The sequence below is a fragment of the Salvelinus namaycush genome, chromosome 38 (assembly GCF_016432855.1).
Source record: "Salvelinus namaycush isolate Seneca chromosome 38, SaNama_1.0, whole genome shotgun sequence".
Taxonomy (NCBI): Eukaryota; Metazoa; Chordata; class Actinopteri; order Salmoniformes; family Salmonidae; genus Salvelinus; species Salvelinus namaycush.
Genome location: NC_052344.1, coordinates 2258027 through 2282449, shown reverse-complemented (window position 1 = coordinate 2282449; position 24423 = coordinate 2258027). Strand labels below are relative to the sequence as shown.

Sequence of the window (24423 nt, the reverse complement as noted above, 5' to 3'; positions counted from 1 at the left end):
TTCAGAAACCATAGTATAGATACCACCGTGTAGTTGTGTGAGCAGGATTTTGCGAGTCACAGCATCAGCTTTTACAGTTTATTTTGAGAGACTAAGAGCGGCGAACATCAGCCAATTACCTCTCTCTCTGATGGCGGAAACATAGCCGTTTCCATGGCGATGCTCTTTCCTCTGATTAGGCCTTGCTTCGACTTTCTCTCTCCTACTGTACCTCACCTTATCCCTGGCAATCTTCCCTGGACACTAAACCCCTCCCTCCCCACATACACTCCCGTTTTACTCTCTGCCCTTTCTCCTTTCTTTTGCTGACTTGCGTTCCCTCTTTCTTCCTCTTGTTCGTCTCTGACTCTACCTCTTCTCTTTCTGCTGTATCTCTCTCCATCTCTTTTCATCTGCCTCTCTCTGCCTGCTACAGTTGGGGGAGCTGCTGATCTATGGAACTCCTTCTCTTGCTGCAGCCTAAATGCTACTGCTGCTACTTATCGTTTCTCTCTGCATATTTGCCTTTCTCTCTCACTCTGCCTCTCTTCTTACACGTCTGTCTGGTCTGTCTGGTCTGTCTCTGTCTCTGTCTGTCTGTCTGTCTGTCTCTGTCTGTCTGTCTGTCTGTCTCTGTCTGTCTGTCTGTCTGTCTGTCTGTGTTACAGTTGACAATCCTGTTACACAGCAATTTCCCAATATTGTAGGCTTACCACCGCAGCCACGACATTCTGTAGTTAATAGTTGACATCAGAATTCAATTGAACTCAATTAAGAATTTTTTTAGAATCTGTACGGGGAATGGAATTTCTGAGGTATCTCCATTGTGTATGAAAATATGATCCTCCAAAATATGGTTTTCTAGGAAATAGGCTCAGGGTTTAGTCAACAGAGTAGATTTCCCAGGTCAAGCACCGGATGGCTAGTTAAGTTGTCTTTTAAGACGAGATCATCCAATGATGAATACCCCCCTGGAGAGTGGAACGTAGATTAGGAGCGCAAGACACTCCCCTCGCAAAAAACAGAAACAGCATCTCCATCTTGGAGAGTTGAACCACTATAGCAGCTGAACTTTCTGTCTGGTGTGGTACAGTATTTCACACCTCAGTGTTCATTTGAGACCAGAGGCTAAATGACAACTACTGTGATGATTATGTCTCTCATGGCGATGCCCTAGGCCTAAGGCTGCTCTACTGTGGTAGGTCTCGGCAGGCCGTCAAGTGCCAGTTGTCTCCCTCTTTTGATTACTAATTCCTTTGTGCGTAATTACTTGGCACACAGTCAGCTGTTTTGTCACCAATAGCAGTTGTTTTTGCCTGTCCAGGCCAGTAATACGTTAAGACTACTCTGACCTAGGTCTGAGTTCCTAACTGCTGTAGAGTACCAACTTGAGTTGCTTATAGTGTGTTTGAGTCCTTTTGATTTTTATCAACAGCCTTTCATCCCCAAATTGGAGGAATCCAGACTTGAAAGGCTTCCGGCCACCAATGATGGACTTTTCCCCCAGTGAACGTATGCAGTACTCAGTGGCTGACAAGCTTTTTAGGAAAGTGTTGTCTAATGGCTTCAGCGTATGCTTCAATTCGGCTGGCGCGTTTGGCGAACCGGACAAGTGTGCTAGCATACTACCTCGAAAGACCTTTGCTTGAAAAACGATACAAAGCGGCGATAGTACTTTGTGTCCATTTTGAGACACCGTTTACATACGTTTCCTCAAAATAGTCCGAATGAATCTATGATTACTCTAGAAATCTGTCACTCATTTTGACATTTTAGCCAAGCAGATATTAGTCTCACACTGCACCAATCTTAGCTAGATGTAAAATTGTATCTCTCAATGAAACTTTGAATAACCAGTCGTCTCTCATTGAATGACAACAGACTTTATTGAAGAATCCCTACTGTTGACCAATCACTGACGAAGGGGCGTAGACTTCGGCTACCGACTTCGGCTTGCATCGAAATGTTTTTGTGTGCCCGAACAGCTGCGAAAACCCTTACCGAAGTCCAAAACTAACAAGAACGTCACAAATGTTGTCATAATATACAGTGCATTCAAAACGTATTCAGATTCATTTTGTTACATTACAGCCGAATTCGAAAATGTATGAAATACATGTTTTTCCTTGATTTTTTTTCCTTACACACAATACCCCATAATGACAAAGCAAAAACAGGTTTTTGCAAATGTATTAAAAATAAAATACTTATTTACTTAAGTATTCAGACCCTTAGCTATGAAACTCAATGTTGAGCTCCAGTGCATCCTGTTTCCATTGATCATCCTTGAGATGTTTCTAGAAATTGATTGGACATTATTTGGAAAGGCACACACCTGTCTATATTAGGTCCCAGAGTTAACCGTACATGTCAGAGCAAAATCCAAGCCATGACGTCGAAGGAATTGTCCATAGAGCCCCGAGACAGGATCATGTCAAGGCACACATCTGGGGAAGGGTACCAAAACATTTCTGCAGCATTGAAGGTCACCAAGAACACAGTGGCCTCCATCATTCTTAAATGGAAGATGTTTCGAACCACCAAGACTCTTCCTAGAGGTGGCCACCTCCCCCTATTGCTCAGTTTGGCCAGAAGGGCCTTGGTCAAGGAGGTGAATAAGAACCCAATGGTCACTCTGACAGAGCTCCAGAGTTCCTTTACGGAGATGGGAAAACCTTCCAGAAGGACAACCATCTCTGCAGCACTCGACCAATCAAGCCTTTATGGTAGAGTGGCCACACGGAAGCCACTCCTCAGTTAAAGGCACATGACAGCCCGCTTGGAGTTTACCAAAAGGCACCTAAAGACTCTCAGACCATGAAAAAGAAGATTCTCTTGTCTGATGAAACCAAGATTGAACTCTTTGACCTCACATCTGGAGGAAACCTGGCACCATCCCTACAGTGAAGCATGGTGTTGGCAGCATCATGCTGTGGGGATTTTTTTCAGCGGCAGGGACTGGGAGACTAGTCAGGATCGAGGCAAAGATGAACGGAGCAAAGTACGGCGAGATCCTTGATGAAAACCTGCTCCAGAGCACTCAGGACCTCCGACTGGTTCGATGTTTCACCTTCCAACAGGACAACGACCCTAAGCACACAGCCAAGACAACGCAGGAGTGGCTTCGGGACAAGTCTCTGAATGTCCTTGAGTGGCCCAGCCAGAGCCCGGACTTGAACCTGATCGAACATCTCAGGAGAGACCTGAAAATAGCTATGCAGCGACGCTCCCCATCCAACCTGACAGAGCTTGAGAGGATCTGCAGAGAATAATGGGAGAAACTCCCCAAATACAGGTGTGCCATGCTTGTGGCGTCATACCCAAGACGACTCCAGGCTGTAATCTTTGCCAAAGGTGCTTAAACAAAGTACTCAGTAAAGGGTCTGAATTCTTATGTAAATGTTTATTTCAGTTTAAAAAAAAATATAAATTAGCAAAAATGTCTCAATCGTTTTTTTCTGTGTCATTATTGGGTATTGTGTGTAGATTAATGAGGAAAACAAATGAATCCATTTTAGAATAAGCGTGTAACAAAATGTGGAAAAAGTCAAAGGGTCTGAATACTTTCCGAATGCACTGTATGCGCAAACTCTTCCGAATTGTTTCGGCTGGGAAGCATGCGGATGCCTTGACAGTGGGAGTATGACTCACTAGATTACAGTGTGGTACAGTGGCAGCCTGGCAGAACTTTGTCTTCCCATAGTAGATCCAAGAGTATGAACTCTCCATGAACCAAATCACAAATAGTATAGAGATCTGGGGGCTGCCTCATAATCCCTGCCTCAGAACTGCCACTTCGTCTACAGTACATTTTAGACCTTAAAATATTTCATTTTTACTCAGCCTCATTAAAATCTGGCATCATACACACACTTTAGGGAGAAGTTTAAATAAGTTGGTTTTTGAAAAGTGTCATCTGAAATTAGAATATTGTACGTTGTTAAAAACTTCACGGGTGAAGTAGGATAATTTATAAGAAGCAGAGGAATTTATAATGCAATCAGTTTAAGAAGCCAACCACCTCTCTCGGCAGTGACTTTGAGAGGCCGGGCTAGGGGGAGTTGACTGGGTCCTTACTGTACCGTTCACTTCCCAGTCACCAGCACTATATCTCACCATGGCTGCGTCCCAAATGGAACCCCATTTCCTATATGGGCCTAGTGCACTATATATTCTTGGGTCAAAAGTAGTGCACTTTATCGGGAAGAAGGGTGCCATTTGGGACGTAGACTACATTTCATCGTCCAGGTGGTAATACGGAGGAGTATCTTTTTACAGGACTCCCATTAGTTCACGAGCCTGTCGTCACCAGCTGCTTGTCTCTTCGTCCTTTACCTGAGTTAATAGCGCTGTACTCTGTCTCTCACACAGACAGACTCAGTGCTTAAGGTTTAGAGCATCAGCTAAAACTTTTACAGCGCCAAATAAATGCGTCAGGCCGGATGACATTCTTGTTAGCCATGATAGTGATGATGTGGAGGTAGGCCCTAGTTTGTCTGCTGGGGATGTTGTCTTGGGCTCCCTGCGTTTGAAGAAATGGGGATCTGCCTGCCACTGATATTGTAGCCTCTCCACGTTAGTTTTACAGGACTACATGAGACACGAGTGCAGCAGGATGTTGCTTGGGATGTGGAGTTAGACTTAGCTCTTATTTATTGGGTTTTCGGCCATGATAGGAATAGGCCTACGGGATCTGCTGTCACTGATATTATAGCCTATCACTTTATGTTTTTTATGTCTGACACCGCCAAGGAAGTGTTTGTTTTGTAGTGTCTGTCTATGAATGTGAGCTGTGTGTGAAGACCTCTCGGCTGTCTGTCCGCCCCATTGCCCTCTCCATCTGAGTCGTGTCTGAATAGTGCATGGCTCCGGCCTGCCAACTGTCTGCCTCCCTCTGCCATCACTTCCCCACTCAGTCAGCACACAGACTGACAGCTCTCATCTTTCCTGATAAATGGCCTGTCTTTCTCTGCCTTTTAAAATATATATATTTTTTTATTCCTCTCTTTCACGCACACACACAGGATGTGGATTCAAATCCAAGCACTTGACTCTCCATCTGGAGATTTGAACGACACAATCTGTGTTGGGATTGTACCGTACATTATAAACATTGCAATATTGAAGGTATTTAGCATCCATTACTTCAACTTCTCCCATAGGGATACAGCTGTTACAATGCTTAAACAGGGTGTACACGATGTTACGAAGTACCGGCGCGGCCGCAAGCAAAAATTTACTGTAGCCTAGGCCTATTCCTTGTGAGCTCATGAATAAACCATTAACGCAGTAGTCTAAGGACAAGGTGTCTGGGATAGGAAGTGACCTCCGGGGGAGAGATTCTATGACGCAACACAGTGCTTCCCCTAGGATTTTTCAGGGGGGGGGGGGGGGGTAGTGAACATGGCCAATGGCGGTTTGTTTTAAAGCTGCTTTCCTTCTGCAGTTCTGCACCCCTCATTGTTGCAGTTTTAAAGTAAATTTCTGCCAATTCTACACACTTTCAATGTCTTCGCTATAGAAATAGGCCTACAGTACATTCTATTTGTCATTAGTAATCTGTGCTGGCATTTTCATTTAATTGGCATTCGGCTTTAATTATTTGACTTGGCCTGTGTCACTCTGTCTAGGATATGCCTTTTTTCGGTTTCTCTTAGATTAGCCTCATAGCTCACAGACACAATGCTGACTGACTGACTTGCATGCTTCACACTGTGCTTTCCCTCATAATCTCACTCAGGGCTCTGAGACTTCTGATTTGATTTAGCTCTGGGTCCACGTCCCTAGGGACCTTGTTCAACGAGTGTTTCAGGCTTTGCTATTTTATTATAATGAACAAGTGATATATTCTTGAAAAAGCTGTGTTTTTCCGAGAAACAAGACAGCTCTGGCCACTAATGAAGTAGCATTTGCAATTTAAGACCCGGCTCTAGGAAACTGAGCAAGGTCGTATTGTTTCTTTCTCCATGTAGCCGGAGCTCCGGATGGAATTTCCTCATGAGTTAGCTGACTGAGTCAGCTCGGGAGGGGATGTTAAAGGGACATGCAGACCGCATCTTAAATAATATTCTATTACCTTTTTATTGTGCACTCATTTGAACCATTAGTGCTCTACTTTCAACCAGAGGTACCCATGTAGCTCGGTACTGTTGCCCTAATCCCTATGCGTGAATAGAATGTCATTTGAGATTTCCCCAGTTTAGATTTTTCGAGTAGTGTTTAGAATGCGGCGAGCACAGAGGGTGTGTTCCGTCATGTCCCGTGATGTTCCATCTGTGATGTATGGCTGCAGCAGGCAGATGCTCTCACACTGCTGGCCAGATGGTGCCAGGTAAATGTCTGACCTCCAGCCCTCCCCAAACACAGAAGCCTTGCACGTATGGCCATGAGAACGGTCGTCTTTCCAGGTCATCAGCGCCCGAGGAGAGAGAGCGTGTAAGTCTGTGTCTGACTCTCTCTCCCCACTGTGAGATTAATGTCAGTTGGGAAACAGGTCGTTTTTAATTAACGGCTAGTAAGATTAATTGATTAATTAATGCGGCTGACGGGGCAGATGAGGGTTCGAAGGTGCAGAGTGCGGACTGAGGAGAGACACCGTTGAGTAGCTCTGTATTTAATTCATTGAGTGGATTCCTTTCCCTATAAAGTTTCTTCCCTCCCTGTAAAGCCTTGGGGTTCATTAAAGCTGCCACCTCAGTGTAACTGTGAATGGGGTGTGGTTCTCCCTCCACTGTTGTCTATCTACCTCTTTTTCTCTGCTCCCTACCTTCTCCTTCTCTCTCTCTCCTCCGTCTGCTCCCCCTTGCACTCCCCCGTCCCGCTGTCTTCTCTCATCCCTCTTTCTTCTGCATCATTTCATCATGCCTCTCCTCTCCTTCCCAACAGCTGCCCTGTGGCTCTAGAAGGTTAGGTTTGGGTTAATTACCAAGCCCATGCCATTAAAATAATCTCCATCGAATCAAATTTTATTGGTCGCATACACATATTTAGCAGATGCTATTGTGGGTGTAGCGAAATGCTTGTGTTCCTAGCTCCAACAGTGCAGTAGTATTTAACAATACACACATCTAAAAGTACAAGACTGGAATGAAGAAATATGTAATATTAGGACCAGCAATGGAGTACAAATACAGTACCAGTCAAAAGTTTGGACACACCTACTCATTCAAGGGTTTTCCTTTAGTTTGACTATGTTCTACATTGTAGAATAATAGTGAAGACATAAACTATGAAATAACACATATGGAATCATGTAGTAACCACACACACACACACACACATCTGTAGAATACGTAGGATAGAATAGTGTGTGTGTGTGTATATATATATATATATATACAGCAATTGTTGAAAAGGATGGCGTTGACTAGAATACAGTATATACATATGAAATGACTCAAACCTTATTTAAACAAGTGACAAGTGTCTATGTACATAGGGCAGCAGTCTATGTGCGTGGTAGAGTAACCGGGTGCCAGTCGGCTAGTGACGGTGACTAAGTTCAGGGCCGGGTACTGGGTGGAGGCCGACTAGTGATGGCTAATTTAACAGACTGATGGCCTTGAGATAGAAGCTGTTTTTCAGTCTCTCGTCCCCAGCTTTGATTCACCTGTACTGACCTCGCCTTCTGGATGATAACTGGGTGAACAGGCAGTGGCTCGGGTGGTTGATGTCCTTGATGATCTTTTTGTCCTTCTTGTGACACCGGGGGTTGTAGATGTCCTGAAGGGCAGGCGTTGGGCAGACCGCACCGACCCTCTGAAGAGCCCTGTGGTTGCGGGCGGTGCATTTGCCATACCAGGTGGTGTTACGGCCTGACGGTATGGTCTGAATGATGCATATATGCATTACATTTAGTGTTTCAAGAAGGCACATGCTTTACGTCTTGATAACTATATACATTTCCTGTCTACCTGCTAGGGAGCCTCAGGGCTTCTGTTTAAAAGCTTTATGCTGTTGGGGGCAGCTGTGCGATTCCTTACTGATGGGTTGCGTCCAAATCTCCTTCCTCCTGAAGTGTGCACTTGTTCACATCCCTTTATGGATTTGAAAGGATACGACTGGTGTACGGAAACCTACTATAGCCCGTGCCTACACCAATTCTATGCTTTTAAACTTGTGGGTAGTAGTGAACGATTGCACAGTTCATGAAGAAGGATAGATTATTGGGACGCGACCATAGTGTGCTGTGGGCTGTGATTCATTATAGAATCTATGTACGTCAGCAGAGGCCCTGGAGATACGGGGAGGAAATATGGAACAATTTCTATATCCTATAGGCTAGCCTTTATCCTATGTCTACCGTGGCACTGTGTTGTTGATTTTATATGGCGAATATATAATGAATGCTTGATTTCTGGCTTTTTGCTCTCTTCTGAAAAAGTTTTTTGAATCTCATTGGGAATGAAAATAATAAGTAAAAGGGTAAATAGATGAAAAACAAACATGCTCAGATTGTAGCCTTGCCTAAGTGGTGATGGTATACAAAGCAGTAGTGATATACAACTACGAATACGTTGTATAGCCTAAGTGGACACTCGATTTAGCCAATGGACTAATCCAGGCCTTCCTGTTTAGAACAGGCCAACATTTCCCATTGCAATATCTGTCACTAACACAATACTGTCTTGCGTTTGCTTTAGAACTGCCGGGCCGTAATTTGGAACTAATCAATATGTTTGCTGTGTTATACCAGTTGTGCGCCAGCGCTCTGAGCAAGAGTGGAGATGGGAGTTTAGGCCTGAGTCAGAGATGCTTTTGTTTTTACATGGAGGGAGGTAGAGTGGGAGGCATGGAAGGAGAGGTATAACGGTAGAAAAATGGAGGAGTCGTCGGGAGAACGGGAGGGGGAGAACGGGAGGGGCGTTTACCTGTTTTGCCTGCCGTTGTCATCTCATTTACACACATCACTGCCCCCCCCCGCTCTCCTAACACGAGTGAGACAATGCACAGTATGCAAGTACACTGAAGAGATTCTTGTTGAATTTGTGTGGAATTTAATGTTAATGATTCAGTCCTAAACTTTAGTTAGGCTGAAGCGAAGTTAGATGCATGGCTGTTGGTGAACTATGGATGAATGACACAGGTGAAGGCCTTGTCTGTGTCCCAAATGGCACCCTAGTGTTTCATTTATAGTGCACTACTCTTTACCACTTTACCATGGCCAATAGGACTTAGCACTGCCCACTCCCGCGGAGTTTGAAGTATGCAGTGGACATTATGTGAAAGAATCCAGAATTAAACCATGGCTGCGTTTCCAAATGGGACCCTATTTCCTATATACAGTAGTACACTGTTTTTGACCAGAGCACGAATGCAATGTGAAGAATCCAGCAAAAACCATATTTTCTGGTGGTTTTATAGACCCAGGGGGAGCCCCTCTTTTCCAATTTAAAAGTCCAATTTGCACCTCTGTGAGATTTATTCACATTAACGCTCGTGGGCCCCAGAACGCGGCCTCCTGACCATGTGGTGGGAAACATCTTTAAACCCGTCAAATGCTAATGTTATGGGTGTCAGAGACGGTGAGGAGAAGCTTGGGATTTGGAATTAATTTGTATATACACCAAATCAAAAAGCTTCATGGTGTTGTCTTTCAAGGAAATATGTTTTCCTCTAGAGCCAACATATGTTTTGGGTTCATTTTCTGGCATCACGGTCTATGTATGTGTTGGATAACAGGCAATTCTGAGTCTTTGGGGGAAATAGTCTGCACAGTAAATACGCATGGCGCTGTCTTTCCAGGGAATATGTTTTCCCCCTACGCAAACATGATAAATGCCTTAGGATACAGAAACGCCTACAGCATCAGCCTAAGGTTTTGTAGTATAATATGTAATTGATGAAATTTGTGTGTTCAAATATTGTCTTTTTTCTTTTTCTTTCTTCAGGCAAAGAATCGCAGTGGTCTTGTATGTTCTTTGAAAATGTCATAATGTAATTCTCTGTCTGTTCCCCTTTTCAGAGGAATTACGAAAGTTGAGCTGGTCTGGAATTCCGCGCCAGGTTCGTCCAATCACGTGGAAGCTCCTTTCGGTAAGTAAGGGTGTTTTCCCATATAGTCTTCTTTAAAAGAACAATCTCAGTCATATTTTAATTGTGTTTTCACACTTGGTCCCTTTCAGAAAATTTTTCTGTACTCTGTACATTTTTTGTTCAGTGTGAACACTCAAAAGAGCCCTTAAAGCGAACCGAACTGAGACCGTCTCGAGAGGGGGGCCATAGCCTATCTTGGGTGTCCAGTCAAATGTACGTGTTAATAGTATCTTCTGATAACAATTATTATGTCTGATATTTTAACTAAACACCATCTATTAGCTTCCAAAATGTAAGTAGGTACAGTTGAAGTCAGAAGTTTATAGACACCGTAGACAAATACATTTAGCACAATTCCTGACATTTAATCCTAGTAAAAATTCCCTGTCTTAGGTCAGTTAGGATCACCACTTTATTTTAAGAATGTGAAATGTCAGAATAATACTAGAGAGAATGATTTATTTTCAGCTATTATTTCTTTCATCACATTCCCAGTGGGTCAGAAGTTTACATACACTCAATTAGTATTTGGTAGCATTGCCTTTTAAATTGTTTAACTTGGGTCAAACGTTTCGGGTAGCCTTCCACAAGTTTCCCTCAATAAGTTGGGTGAATTTTGTCCCATTCCTCCTGACAGAGCTGGTGTAACTGAGTCAGGTTTGTAGGCCTCCTTGTTCGCACATGCTTGTTCAGTTCTGCCCAAACGTTTTCTATAGGATTGAGGTTAGGGCTTTGTGATGGCCATTCCAATACCTTGACTTTGTTGTCCTTAAGCCATTTTGCCACAACTTTGGTAGTATGCTTGGGGTTATTGTCCATTTGGAAGACCCATTTGTAACCAAGCTATAACTTCTTGACTGATGTTGCTTCAATATATCCACATAATTTTGCGTCATCATGATGCCATCTATTTTGCGAAGTGTACCAGTCCCTCCTGCAGCAAAGCACCCCCACAACATGCTGTTGCCACCCCCGAGCTTCACGGTTGGGATGGTGTTCTTGGGCTGGCGAGCCTCCCCCTTCTTTGTCCAAACATAACAATGGTTATAATGATAATGGCCAAACAGTTCTATTTTTGTTTCATCAGACCAGAGGACATTTCTCCAAAAAGTACGATCTTTGTCCCCATGTGCAGTTGCAAACCGTAGTCTGGCTTTTTTTATGGCGGTTTTGGAGCACTGGCTTCTTCCTTGCTGAGTGGCCTTTCAGGTTATGTCGATATAGGACTGGTTTTACTGTGGATATAGATACTTTTGTACCTGTTTCCTCCAGCATCTTCACAAGGTCCTTTGCTGTTGTTCTGGGATTGTTTTGCACTTTCCGCACCAAAGTACGTTCATCTGCCTACGGCGGCCTTTCTCAGTAGCAAGTCTATGCTCACTGAGTGTACATACTCAAAGTTTTCCTTAAATGTGGGTCCCTTTGGGTCTGCCGCTGTGTACTCTCTGTTTAGAGCCAAATAGCATTCTTGTTTGCTCAGTTTTTTTGTTTTTTCCAATCTGTCAAGTTATTGTCTTTTTGTTTTCTCATGATTTGATTGGGTCTAATTGTGTTGCTGTCCTGGGGCTCTGTAGGATGTTTTGTGTTTGTGAACAGAGCCCCAGGACCAGCTTGCTTAGGGGACTCTTCTCCAGGATCATCTCTCTGTAGGTGATGGATTTGTTATGGAAGGTCTGGGAATCACTTCCTTTTAGGTGGTTGTATAATTTAACGGATCTTTTCTGGATTTTGATCATTAGCAGGTATCGGCCTAATTCTGCTCTGCATGTGTTATTTGGTGTTCTACATTGTACACAGAGGATATTTTTGCAGAATTCTGCACGCAGAGTCTCAATTTGGTGTTTGTCCCATTTTTTGTGAATTCATGGTTGGTGAGCGGACCCCAGACCTCACAACCATAAAGGACAATGGGTTCTATAACTGATTCAAGTATTTTTAGCCAGATCCTAATTGGTATGTCGAATTCTATGTTCCTTTTGATGGCATAGAATGCACTTCTTGCCTTGTCTCTCAGATCGTTCACAGCTTTGTGGAAGTTACCTGTGGTGCTGATGTTTAGGCCAAGGTATGTGTAGTTTTGTGTGTGCTCTAGGGCAACGATGTCTAGATGGAATTTGTATTTGTGGTCCTGGCGACTGGACCTTTTTTGGAACACCATTTTTTTGGTCTTACTGAGATTTACTGTCAGGGCCCAGGTCTGGCAGAATCTGTGCACAAGATCTAGGTGCTGCTGTAGTAGACCCTCCTTGATTGGTGACGGAAGCACCAGATCATCAGCAAACGGTAGACATTTGACTTCAGATTCTAGTAGGGTGCTGCAGACTTTTCTAGTGCCCTCGCCAATTTGTTGATATATTTGTTGAAGAGGGTGGGGCTTAAGCTGGTTAAAAAACACGGACATTTGCTCAGGACATTGTTTTCACTGAGGAAATGTACGAGTCTGCTGTTAATGTAAACGCAGAGGATTTTCCCAATGTTGCTGTTTTTCGCGTATTCCATTGTAGTTATTGGGGTCAAATTTGTCTACACTTTTGTGGATTGGGGTGATCAGTCCTTGGTTCCAAATATTGGGGAGATGCCAGATCTAAGGATGATGTTAAAGAGTTTTAGTATAGCCAATTGGAATTTGTTGTCTGTATATTTGATCATTTCATTGAGGATACCATCAACACCACATGCCTTTTTGGGTTGGAGGGTTTTTATTTTGTCCTGTAGCTCATTCAAGGTAATTGGAGAATCCAGTGGGTTCTGGTAGTCTTTAATAGTTGATTCTAAGATTTGTATTTGATCATGTATATGTTTTTGCTGTTTGTTCTTTGTTATAGAGCCAAATAGATTGGAGAAGTGGTTTACCCATACATCTCCATTTTGGAGATATAATTCTTTGTGTTGTTGTTTAGTGTTTTCCAATTTTCCCAGAAGTGGTTAGTCTATGGATTCTTCAATTACATTGAGCTGATTTCTGATGTGCTGTTCCTTCTTTTTCCGTTGTGTATTTCTGTATTGTTTTAGTGATACTCATGATTGAGTATTTCTCTCTTCAAGTTGACTGTGATTTTGCTGTGATCTGATGGAGGTGTCAGTGGGCTGACTGTGACGCTCTGAGAGACTCTGGGTTGAGGTCAGTGATAAAGTAGTCTACAGTACTACTGCCAAGAGATGAGCTATAGGTGTACCTACCATAGGAGTCCCCTCAAAGCCTACCATTGACTATGTACATACCCAGCGTGCGACAGCTGCAGGAGTTGTGACCCGTTTTTGTTGGTTATGTTGTCATAGTTGTGCCTAGGGGGAATATGGGGGAGGGAATGCTCTCAACTCCAGGCAGGTGTTTGTCCCCCTGTGTGCTGAGGGTGTCAGGTTCTTGTCCAGTTCTGGCATTTAGGTCGCCACAGACTAGTATGTCCCTGGAAATGATGGCTTCTCCATCCTGGAGGGGGAAATCAGTCTTCATTAAACTATGGGGATTCTAGTGGGGGGGTTATAGGTAGCAAACAGGAGGACATTTTTCTCTGTTAAGATAATTTCCGTTTCAATTTCTAGCCAAATGTAAAATGTTCCTGTTTTGATTAATATAATGGTGTGAGTTAGGTCTGCTCTATACCAAATTAGCATAACCCCTGTCTCTTTCCTGTTTCACACCTGGTAGTTTGGTGGATGGGACTACCAGCTCTCTCTAACCTGAAGGGCAACCAGCCTCCTTTATACCAGGTTTCATGTAGGATGACAATGTCTGTATTTCCGATTTCTGCGATGAAGTCCAGGTTCCTGCTCTTTAGGCCAAAGGCAGATGGCCTTGGATATTCCAGGATGAGATAGTGAAGGCATTGTGTTCCATAAAGTGTCCAATGTTGTTGGTCCAGCTCCACCTGCCTTACCTCCAGCTGGGTGAATGTATCCTGCATTTCAATGAGGGGGGTAGTACTCTGTGCTGGAAGGTTGACACTATGCTTGGGGTTGCTCATCTGTGTGGTTATATAATGAAGAGGTCTGACCCGCTCGGGGTGGGGGTATCTTTCTCAAGGGAGAGCTACTCCTGCTGGGCTAATTCTTTGATTAGGTGAAAGTCCAGCTGAAACTGTTTGGGGTTGCCCTGTACCAATACTGTTCCAGACTTATAGAGAATTATATTAGCTGACTCAGAGTCCTCGTTGTCTGGTATCCTGAGTTTCCACCCCTCGTTAACAGAGGGGTAGTGTGCAAATATAGCATTGTGCCATGCCAGGGGATGGTTGTGTGGAAGATGAGGTTGCTGATGTTCCCAAAAGTACCTCTTGATTTTCCATAAGTCGCTTCATTTTGTGATCTTGCCTCATAATTCTTTACATACACAGGGTACTGTATTTTAATTACCTCTGAACAGCAGGAGGCAGCTTCTAAGGCTTCTCCATTTGGTTGGAGTAGACTATGCGACTCTCCTGCCATTGTTAGGATAAAGGCTTTGACACCTCTCACTTGACACCTCAGTGCTAATTGAAGTTGTATCAAGCTTGGCAGCCTTAATTTAGCATTCAGTCCTTATAAAGTAATCTAATGTATTTTTCTTCTGGGCTTTAGGAAATAAGATATAGCTTCAGACTGAACATTACTCACTCAGTTCCAGGTTGGAGGGTGTTTTCAGGTTTCTGTTGTTTTCCAGAGCATTTGTTGTAGTTGTAAGCCTTCCAGGTGATTTCCGTAATTCCGTCCAAAATCAGGTTGTAGGTTTTGAGTTTTGATTTGGAGTGAAGGTTATGTTGTAGAGGGTAGCATCCTGTATATGTTCCTGACAAAAAAGCCACGTTTATCTAACTCTAAGTCTATATTTTTTTTAAGAACATGCTGAAAAATGCAGGAGCTCATCTGATCATGACCTTTGTCTCTTCCTCTCTCTCTCCAGCCCCCCCTCTTTCTCTGTGTCTCTCTCTCTCCAGCCCCCCCTCTTTCTCTGTGTCTCTCTCTCTCCAGCCCCCCCTCTTTCTCTGTGTCTCGCTCTCTCTTCCTCTCTCTCTCCAGCCCCCCCTCTTTCTCTGGGTCTCTCTCGCTCTCTCAAAATTTTCATTCAATTTCCTTTATTGGCATGACGTAACAATGTACATATTGCCAAAGCTTACTTTGGATATTTAAAATATGGAAATAATAAGAATCAAAATTGTCAACGGGACAACAGTAACAACAATAACCAAGGGTCAAAATAACCATACATTGAACAATAAGCATACAGTAGAGTACATGTGTAGGTTGATTGGTCTGTCAGACATTGTCCCTCAACTTATGGCAGGCAGCAATGTAGTGCGCTGCCAACCCACAGATTTCTGCGTCCTCCCCCAACAGGACGGGTAGCCTACTCTCATCAGAGAGGTCTTTGAAACCTTGAATAAGGGTTTCAAATTTGGGAGAATTACACTCTGTAATTGTTTTATATTTTTGACATTTTGTCAGGAAATGCAGCTCCGTCTCAGGTTCTGCTGTTGTGCAGTGGTTGCACAGCCTTTCCTCTACAGGGAGCCAGGTTTTCCTGTGTCTATCCTTCTCAATGGCAAGGCTGTGCTCACTGAGCCTGTACTTTGTCAAGGTTTTTCTAAGGTTTTGATCAGTAACCATGGTCAAATAGTTTGCCATGGTGTACTGTCGATTTAGGGCCAGATAGCACTGCATTTTGCTTTGTGTTTGTGCTTGTGGTTCCCAATAAGCAATGTAGTTTTGTTTTGACTGTGTAATTTGGTTTATTCTGATTGATTGGATGTTCTGGTCCTGAGGCTTCAGTGTGTTAGTAGAACAGGTTTGTGAACTCAGCCCCAGGACCAGCTGGATGAGGGGACTCTCTTCTTTGCTCAGCTCTTGGCATTGCAGGGCCTGTTAATGATGTGAGAGGGGGTCACTGTATTTTAGATGTTTCCAAAACTTAATTGCTCTTTTTTGAGTTTTTATTATTAGTGGATTTTGGCCTAATTCTGTCCTGCATGCATTGTTTGTAGTTTTCCTCTGGACATGTAGGAGAAACTTACAAAACTCTGCATGCAGGGTTTCAATGTTTTTTTTGTCCCATTTCATGAAATCTTGTTTTGCAAGTGGACCCCAAACCTCGCTGTCATAAAGTGCAATTGGTTCAATGACACATTCATTTAGTTTTTGCCAAATTTTAATAGGTATTTCAATTTGATTTAGCTTTATAATGGCGTAGAATGCCCTGCGTGCTTTCTCAGTTCATTCACTGCCTCATTAAGGTGTCCAGTTGAGCTTATTTTTAAACCTAAGTAATTGTAGTGTGTGCAGTACTCTATATATTTTGTACCAATTGAGAACTTTGGTCTAATTCCCTGAGATCTGGATCTTCTCTGGAAAATCATTATTTTAGTCTTTTTGGGGTTTACTGCCAGGGCCCAGGTCTGGTCTCTCTCTGGGTCTCTCTCTGCGTCTCTGGGTCTCTCTCTGGGTCTCTCTCTGCGTCTCTGGGTCTCTCTCTGCGTCTCTGGGTCTCTCTCTGCATCTCTCTCTGCGTCTCTCTCTGCCTCTCTCTCTGCCTCTCTCTCTGCCTCTCTCTCTGCCTCTCTCTCTGCCTCTCTCTGTGCCTCTCTCTGTGCCTCTCTCTCTGCCTCTCTCTCTGCCTCTCTCTCTCTCGCTCTCTCTCTCTCTGCCTCTCTCTCTCTCTCTCTCTCTGCCTCTCTCTCTCTGCCTCTCTCTCTCTGCCTCTCTCTCTCTGCCTCTCTCGCTCTCTCTCTCGCTCTCTCTCTCTCTCTCGCTCTCTCTCTCGCTCTCTCTCTCGCTCTCTCTCTCGCTCTCTCTCTCGCTCTCTCTCTCGCTCTCTCTCTCGCTCTCTCTCTTGCTCTCTCTCTTGCTCTCTCTTGCTCTCTCTCTCTCTTGCTCTCTCTCTTGCTCTCTCTTGCTCTCTCTCTCTGTGTCTCTCTCGCTCTCTCTCGCTCTCTCTCTGGGTCTCTCTCTCTCTCTGGGTCTCCCTCTCCTTGTGATTCATGGAGTTGAATAACGCTCTTTACCTCCATTTAAAAATTAATTGCCAGGCACAAATAATGTATTCACGAGACAGAATATTTACTCATTAAGCTATTGTTGCAGTTTACAGTGACCCAACTAGTGGGTGACTTCAGTCTGGTGATCACTGCAGTGTGTGGAGCATTACTTTGAGTGGTGTGACTTTCACATTAATTGCTGTGTATAGTTAATATCCCACAGACAAGATCTTATTAAATTGCCTTGGGGTATGGCAAAGATTTAGTTGTCAACACAAATGAGTGTCAGAGGTCTCCAGTTCTGTCTGAGGGGCTGAGATGCAGTGGTGTAAAGTTCTTAAGTAAAAATACTTTAAAGTACTATTTAAGTAGTGTTTTGACTACATTTACTTGAACACTTTTCCTAAAGACAATAATGTACTTTTTACTCCATACATTTTCCCTGATTCCGAAAAGTACTCATAACATTTCGAATGCTTAGCAGGGCAGGAAAAAGGGGTGTACTTAGAAACTTTTGGGAAGTAATGGGTTACAGTACATTGCACTCGATATGGGCTTTGTCTGTCAGTGGAATCACCTTGTCTTTTGCTGATGATGGTAGCACAACAATCCAATAGGGCTATCAGATTCAGATTAGTCATCAATATCCAAATTCAATAGCACGTTGTGCTTCTGGCTCTCAACGGCTTGCTGTTCTGGGTTCCCTTAGACCCCCAGACTTGTCCCACAGAATGTTGAATATAGGCCTAATACTGCGCAACAGACACATATGAGCGATGCAAGTGTGTGGCTTGTGAAAAGAAACGGAAAGGGAGGAGATGGAAGGAGAGATGCCAAATCCCTGCCACATGCCATCCTTATCCTCCCCTGAAGGATCCTGGGATATCTGAACACTCCCCTGACCTTTTAAATCCTCTCTGTCAAGATGCGGTCTGCGATAGACAGGAGAGGCTCTGAGAATCTATTCTCCACCCTCTACCGCTATTCCATAAACTTGGAGCCACATAATAAAACTTCACTCTCGACGCGTCCCCTGTGACCTTCGCTGCTCCCGACCGTGCCGTGGATATTCAATTTGTTCTTTTCCAGAGGCAGGTTAGGTCTAGCAGTAGTTCCTCCTCTGGAAGAGACAAGCAGGCATTTTTCTAAGTTAATACATTTTAATGCTGCATCACCTTCCATCCTACCACCCCCCCCCCCCCCCCCCCCAGTTGCATTTTAACACCTGACTGCACAAAGGACACGTAACTGTCTCAATCATTATTAGGAAACGGAGGGAATTATAAGGTAAGAAAACAGTGAATGAGGCTTTTTTTTAATATGCTCATCATTCTACCTCTCCCTGGGCGGTATCTCTTTACGCTTAGCTACGCTACAGTTATGTTTAGACTCATCTCTGTCTGTGCCATAAGACACAGAGGAAGCTTCCAGCCCGATGAAAAAGAATGAGCTTTTCTGGAACGATAAAGAGCTTTTTAAAGAAGAATTGTCCACTTGGGTTCCAGTGCCTGGAGGAAGTCAATGAAGTGGATTTTCAGTGTTAAAAATGGCTGAGCCGCCCGTGGCAATGTGTACACTTTCCTAATGGAGCGGAATTGTTAAATGTTAAGTGCTGGTGAACTGGCTTTGTGGTATTGATGTGGCTGCAAGGCCAGATGTGATATATGGCCTGGTGTCGGGCTCATAGTTAGCACAGCATGCTAGCTATAGCATTTAGGCCTATGGATCATTCTGTATCAATCAAGGGCCTTTTTCCAAAGCCATTTTTATTGATTGATTTCATATGCAATGAGAGAGCTAGAAACTGTATATTGAAAATCAGATCTCTGCGCTCAAAACAACTTATATTTTTTATATTTAATATTTTTAAAACAACTTATTTCCCCCTCGCTAACTTTAAACATCAGCTATCTGAGCAGCTAACCGATCGCTGCAGCTGTACATAGTCCATCTGTAAATAGCCCACCCAATCTACATACCTCATCCCCATATTGTTTTTCTCTTTCCTGCTCTTTTGCACACCAGTATCTCTACTTGCACATCATCTGCTCATTTATCACTCCAGTGTTAATCTGCTAAATTGTAATTATTTCGCTACTACGGCCTATTTATTGCCTACCTCATGCCATTTGCACACACTGCATATAGACTCTCTTTTTTTCTATTGTGTTATTGACTGTACGTTTGTTTATGTGTAACTCTGTTGTTTGTGTCACACTGCTTTGCTTTATGTTGGCCAGGTCGCAGTTATAAATGAGAACTTGTTCTCAACTAGCCTATCTGGTTAAATAAAGGTGAAATAAAAAACAGTGCCACTGAAGCAGAAAAGTAGCAGCTACAACCAGCTTAACTCTGGTACAAACATAACTTCATGACCATTGAGACGCATACACATTTTCACACCCGGGCTAAAATGCCCCCTGCCGGTACTTCTCACAGAAACCATCACCATTTTATCCCCCAACACTTTCCCTGGTTGCCACTCAACTAAAAATCTCACTTTTTTTTTATTCACTCCAAATAGACTGATTTTGAGGTAGGGTGGCGTTTTACGCCAAGTTACCTTATTTTCATGTTCGATATTTTTTGGGCGTCGAGGGCAATGATATTGCAGTGGTGCAGTGCCACAATTAAATGACTGCAGTGCCACCTGGTTAGCCCGGGTAGCACACACAGCCATGTCTAGTTCACCTGTCTGACCTTCAGATGCCTATGTCTGGCTCGTCTGTCATCCTGACTCAGACCTGGAGCTGGAGCGCCACTCTGTTGGACCCTTTGTGTGGTGTGTGTGTGTGTCTCTTGTGCTTTTGGTATCCCTCTTCTGTATATGGGCATGTCTTTCTGCGTCTAGTCCTGTGTTTGTGTTAGTGATTTTGACATGCGAATTAAAACAGCAGGGAATCATCTTTAAACAAGAGCGATGACTCGTCAGGCCTCTGTGGGAGCAGACGGAGCTGCCGTCACCGTCTGAGGCGCTGTTGTTTTAATGCAAAATCAATTCTCTTCATCCTGCTGACTTCACACAACCTGCTGCACACACACACACACTGTTCAGACTTCAACAAGCCTCTCCAGCGCTCTACTAAGTAGATTTTTGTTTGTCAGTTCCTCGCTAGAAAATAAAGATTTCATTTACTTCCCAAATTGATTCCTTAAGCTTATTTTTTAGAGGGAGAACGGTGGGAGAACAGATTGTGTGTTTGTGTCAGGTGCCAGCCCATGGATTGACAAAGCGATTAGTGGAGAAAAGAATCAACAGCAAGTTAAAGGGGTCTTTAGATGTATCTAGGCTGGCCAGCTGTGATGGTTTCCTACTGACTGTCAGCACCTTGTAGTTTTTCTCCTCTTCAAAAACTTTCACAAGGGCAAGGCTATTGATTCTTCTTATTTTCTTCAAATTTTCTGAAGCACAAGTACAGATAGTGAAATAAGTTGGCACCCTTGCTTTATTCACTATTTCTTTGAAGTAAAAAAATAAAATGACAACTTTTAGTGTTTGAAACTGCACATGACCTCAAACTGGAATTGAGATTTTTAACTTTAAAGAAAAAATGAATGATTGAATATTCATATTAAGTTGGTTGGAGGCAATGGTTGTCCTTTGCTGTGTAATTTCTCACCTGGTAAGTTGCAGGCGCCTACATGAGTAAAAATATCCCTGGGGCCAAGCTTCCTGACATCCAGGATCTAGATACTAGACGCTGTCAGAGGAAGTCCCACAAAATTGTCAAGGACTCCCGTCATAGACTGTTCTCTCTGCTTCCGCACAGCAAGTGGTACAGGAGCGCCAAGTCTAGGACCAAAAGGCTCATTAACAGCTTCTACCCCCAAGCCATAAGACTGCTGAACAACTAATCAAATTGCCACCCTGACTATTTACATGTACCGGTACCCCCTGTATATAACCTCGTTATTGTTATGTACTTTTCTTGTTACCTTTTGATTTGATTGATTCCAAAAACATTTTTTTACTTTAGTTTATTTAGTAAATATTTTTTTAAACTCTATTTCTTAAACTGCATTGCTGGTTAAGGGCTTGTAAGCATTTCACTGTAAAGTCTACACCTGTTGTATTCGGCGCATGTGACAAATACATTTGATTTGAAATAGCTATTCAACCAGTTTGGAAATGAGTAAACAGAACTTTCTTCTCCATTGCACTCCATAGTAAAGTGTAACAGTGCCAATGTATTTGATTGCATCTGTAAGTGTGGCGGATGGAAGTTTGTTGAATTTAGTTTGAATTGCAGTGACTGAGCATTCTAACAAATCCCAGAGTGGACTGCAGTATCATGCATGAACCAGGGGTTGGAACCTACATTTATTTTCCAATCGTTTCGTTCTGATCAAATCAAATTGTATTAGTCACATGCGCCCGAATACAACGGGTGTAGACCTTACAGTGAAATGCTTACTTACGAGCCCCCCAACCAACAATGCGGTTTCAAGAAATACGGACAAGAATAGAGAGAAAAGTAATTTAAAAGCAGCAACAAAAAACAACAATAGCGATACTATATACAGTCGTGGCCAAAAGTTGAGAATGACACATGTATATACATTTCCACAAAGTTTGCGGCTTCAGTGTCTTTAGATATTTTTGTCAGATGTTACTACGGAATTCTGAAGTATAATTACAAGCATTTCATAAGTGTCAAATGCTTTTATTGACAATTACATGAAGTTGATGCAAAGAGTCAATATTTGCAGTGTTGACCCTTGTTTTTCAAGACCTCTGCAATCCGCCCTGGCATGCTGTCAATTAAATGCCTGGAACGTATAATAGCGTTGTTAACCGGTTCCCATGCTTTTAAAATAACGGTTCTGTTCTGGAACAGTATGGATCAATTACGTTCCATTTCTGTTTCTTGAAAAAATATATTTTCTAGTTTTCGGTTCTGTTCCCTAAACCGGTTCCAACCCTTGGCGCGAACACAACCAAAAACCCCACCTAGCAGCGCCCCTTGCCTGTCTTTCTTACCGTGTAGTTTTTAAGTCTGCGATTGGCTCTGGGATGTTGTCGGAGACATTTGCAAGCCCTGATAAAGTGCAGTGCCGTGTGTGTGTGTTTTCTCCCTTGTTGACCCTGAGTACACCCTCTATTAACCTTGGTGGATGAAACTTTCTCCTCTCTTCATTATGTAAAGTCTGGCAAAACCTGGGGAGACAGCAAGGTGCTCCAGCTCATCTCATAGCCTTATCTGTTCTTCTCAGAACATTCTCTTCAAAAATAACACCTACAAGGCTATGTACAGTCGTGGCCAAAAGTTTTGAGAATGACACAAATATTAACTTTCACAAAGTCTGCTGCCTCATTGTCTTCAGATATTTTTGTCCGATGTTACTATGGAATACTGAAGTATAATTACAAGCATTTCATAAGTGTCTGGGCCACATCCTGACTGATGGCAGCCCATTCTTGCGTAATCAATGCTTGGAGTTTGTCAGAATTTGTGGGTTTTTGTTTGTCCACCCCCGCCTCTTGAGGATTGACCACAAGTTCTCAATGGGATTAAGGTCTGGGGAGTTTCCTGGCCATGGACCCAAAATATTGATGTTTTGTTCCCTGAGCCACTTAGTTATCACTTTTGCCTTATGGCAAGGTGCTCCATCATGCTGGAAAAGGCATTGTTCGTCACCAAACTGTTCCTGGATGGTTGGGAGAAGTTGCTCTCTTTGGATGTGTTGGTACCATTCTTTATTCATGGCTGTGTTCTTAGGCAAAATTGTGAGTGAGCCCACTCCCTTGGCTGAGAAGCAACCCCACACATGAATGGTCTCAGGATGCTTTACTGTTGGCATGACACAGGACTGATGGTAGCGCTCACCTTGTCTACTCCGGACAAGCTTTTTTCCGGATGCCCCAAACAATCGGAAAGGGGATTCAATGACTTTACCCCAGTCCTCAGCAGTCCAATCCCTGTGCCTTTTGCAGAATATCAGTCTGTCCCTGATGTTTATCCTGGAGAGAAGGGGCTTCTTTGCTGCCCTTCTTGACACCAGGCCATCCTCCAAAAGTCTTCGCCTCACTGTGCGTGCAGATGCACTCACACCTGCCTGCTGCCATTCCTGAGCAAGCTCTGTACTGGTGGTGCGCCGATCCCACAGCTGAATCAACTTTAGGAGAAGGTTCTGGCGCTTGCTGGACTTTCTTGGGCGCCCTGAAGCCTTCTTCACATCAATTGAACCACTCTCCTTGAAGTTCTTGATGATCCGATAAATGGTTGATTTAGGTGCAATCTTACTGGCAGCAATATCCTTGCCTGTGAAGCCCTTTTTGTGTAAAGCTATGATGACGACACATGTTTCCTTGCAGGTAACCATGTTTGACAGAGGAAGAACAATGATTCCAAGCACCACCCTCCTTTTGAAGCTTCCGGTCTGTTATTCGAACTCGATCAGAATGACAGAGTGATCTCCAGCCTTGTCCTCGTCAACACTCACACCTGTGTTAACGAGAGAATCACTGACATGATGTCAGCTGGTCCTTTTGTGGCAGGGCTGAAATGCAGTGGAAATGTTTTGGGGATTCAGTTCATTTGCATGGCAAAGAGTGACTTTACAATTAATTGCAATTCATCTGATCATTCTTCATAACATTCTGGAGTATATGCAAATTGCCATCATACAAACTGAAGCAGCAGACTTTGTGAAAATTTATATTTGTGTCATTCTCAACTTTTGGCCACAACTGTACAAACAGATTCACAAAATAAAAAAGAGCAGTGAAAGCTCACACTTTATATTTCGAAAAGACAGTTTGATGATTTGCTTGGGTTTTACCACTTTCCTCTCCAATCCTCTCCCATCTTCACTAGTGGGGTTACAAGGTAGGATTAGGGGTCCATTTTGAATTGGACAGGAGGACACCTAATTTCAGGAATTTCAATTACCTAACTGTGGTTTGTATACCTGCCTGGCTTCAGAGCACATCTGCTCACAACTATGACAGTCCTGACTCCAAAGGAAGAGACAATCCTCTTGAACCTATTTGGAACTAAATGCTCGCGCTGATCAAGATTTTATTACTATTGACAGATTTTTCTCTTCACCTACAAAAATACAATGTTTTATGTGCTCTCTACTGTATCCAGCTAACCACACTGCCAGCCCACCTCCAAAATTCTCTAAGCAGTGTGTGACTTACTCAAACTGTGCTTGTACTGTATGACGGAGTGGTTTGAAACTTTTGAAGGACTCACTCCTTTTGACTCGCTTCTTTTCATGTTCTGACTCAATCACTGCTGGAAATTTCTAAAGGTTGGTGAAGTCCAACATGTTCCATCAATAAAGTAACCAATTTCTCCTCTCTCGGTTCATGAATGAAACTTCCACTCACATCCTGATTTAACCCTCCTGTTGTGTTCTTTTCATGTTAATTAATTGTGTTCCTGGTCCAAAATGACCGCCCCATTGTAGCTGATTATGAATCCATAATAATCCATATATTATTACCTAATGT

At 43.2% G+C, this 24423-nt stretch overlaps 1 protein-coding gene across 3 annotated transcripts in view; it reads left to right on the top strand.

The window, feature by feature from the left end:
* Positions 1-24423, top strand: part of LOC120032327 (TBC1 domain family member 22B-like) — a 169146-nt gene that overhangs the window by 20305 nt on the left and 124418 nt on the right. For all 3 annotated transcript variants that reach the window (XM_038978371.1, XM_038978372.1, XM_038978370.1), the window contains exon 6: positions 9944-10014. In XM_038978371.1, the coding sequence (XP_038834299.1) occupies positions 9944-10014 (71 nt within the window). The remainder of the gene's footprint in view (positions 1-9943; positions 10015-24423) is intronic.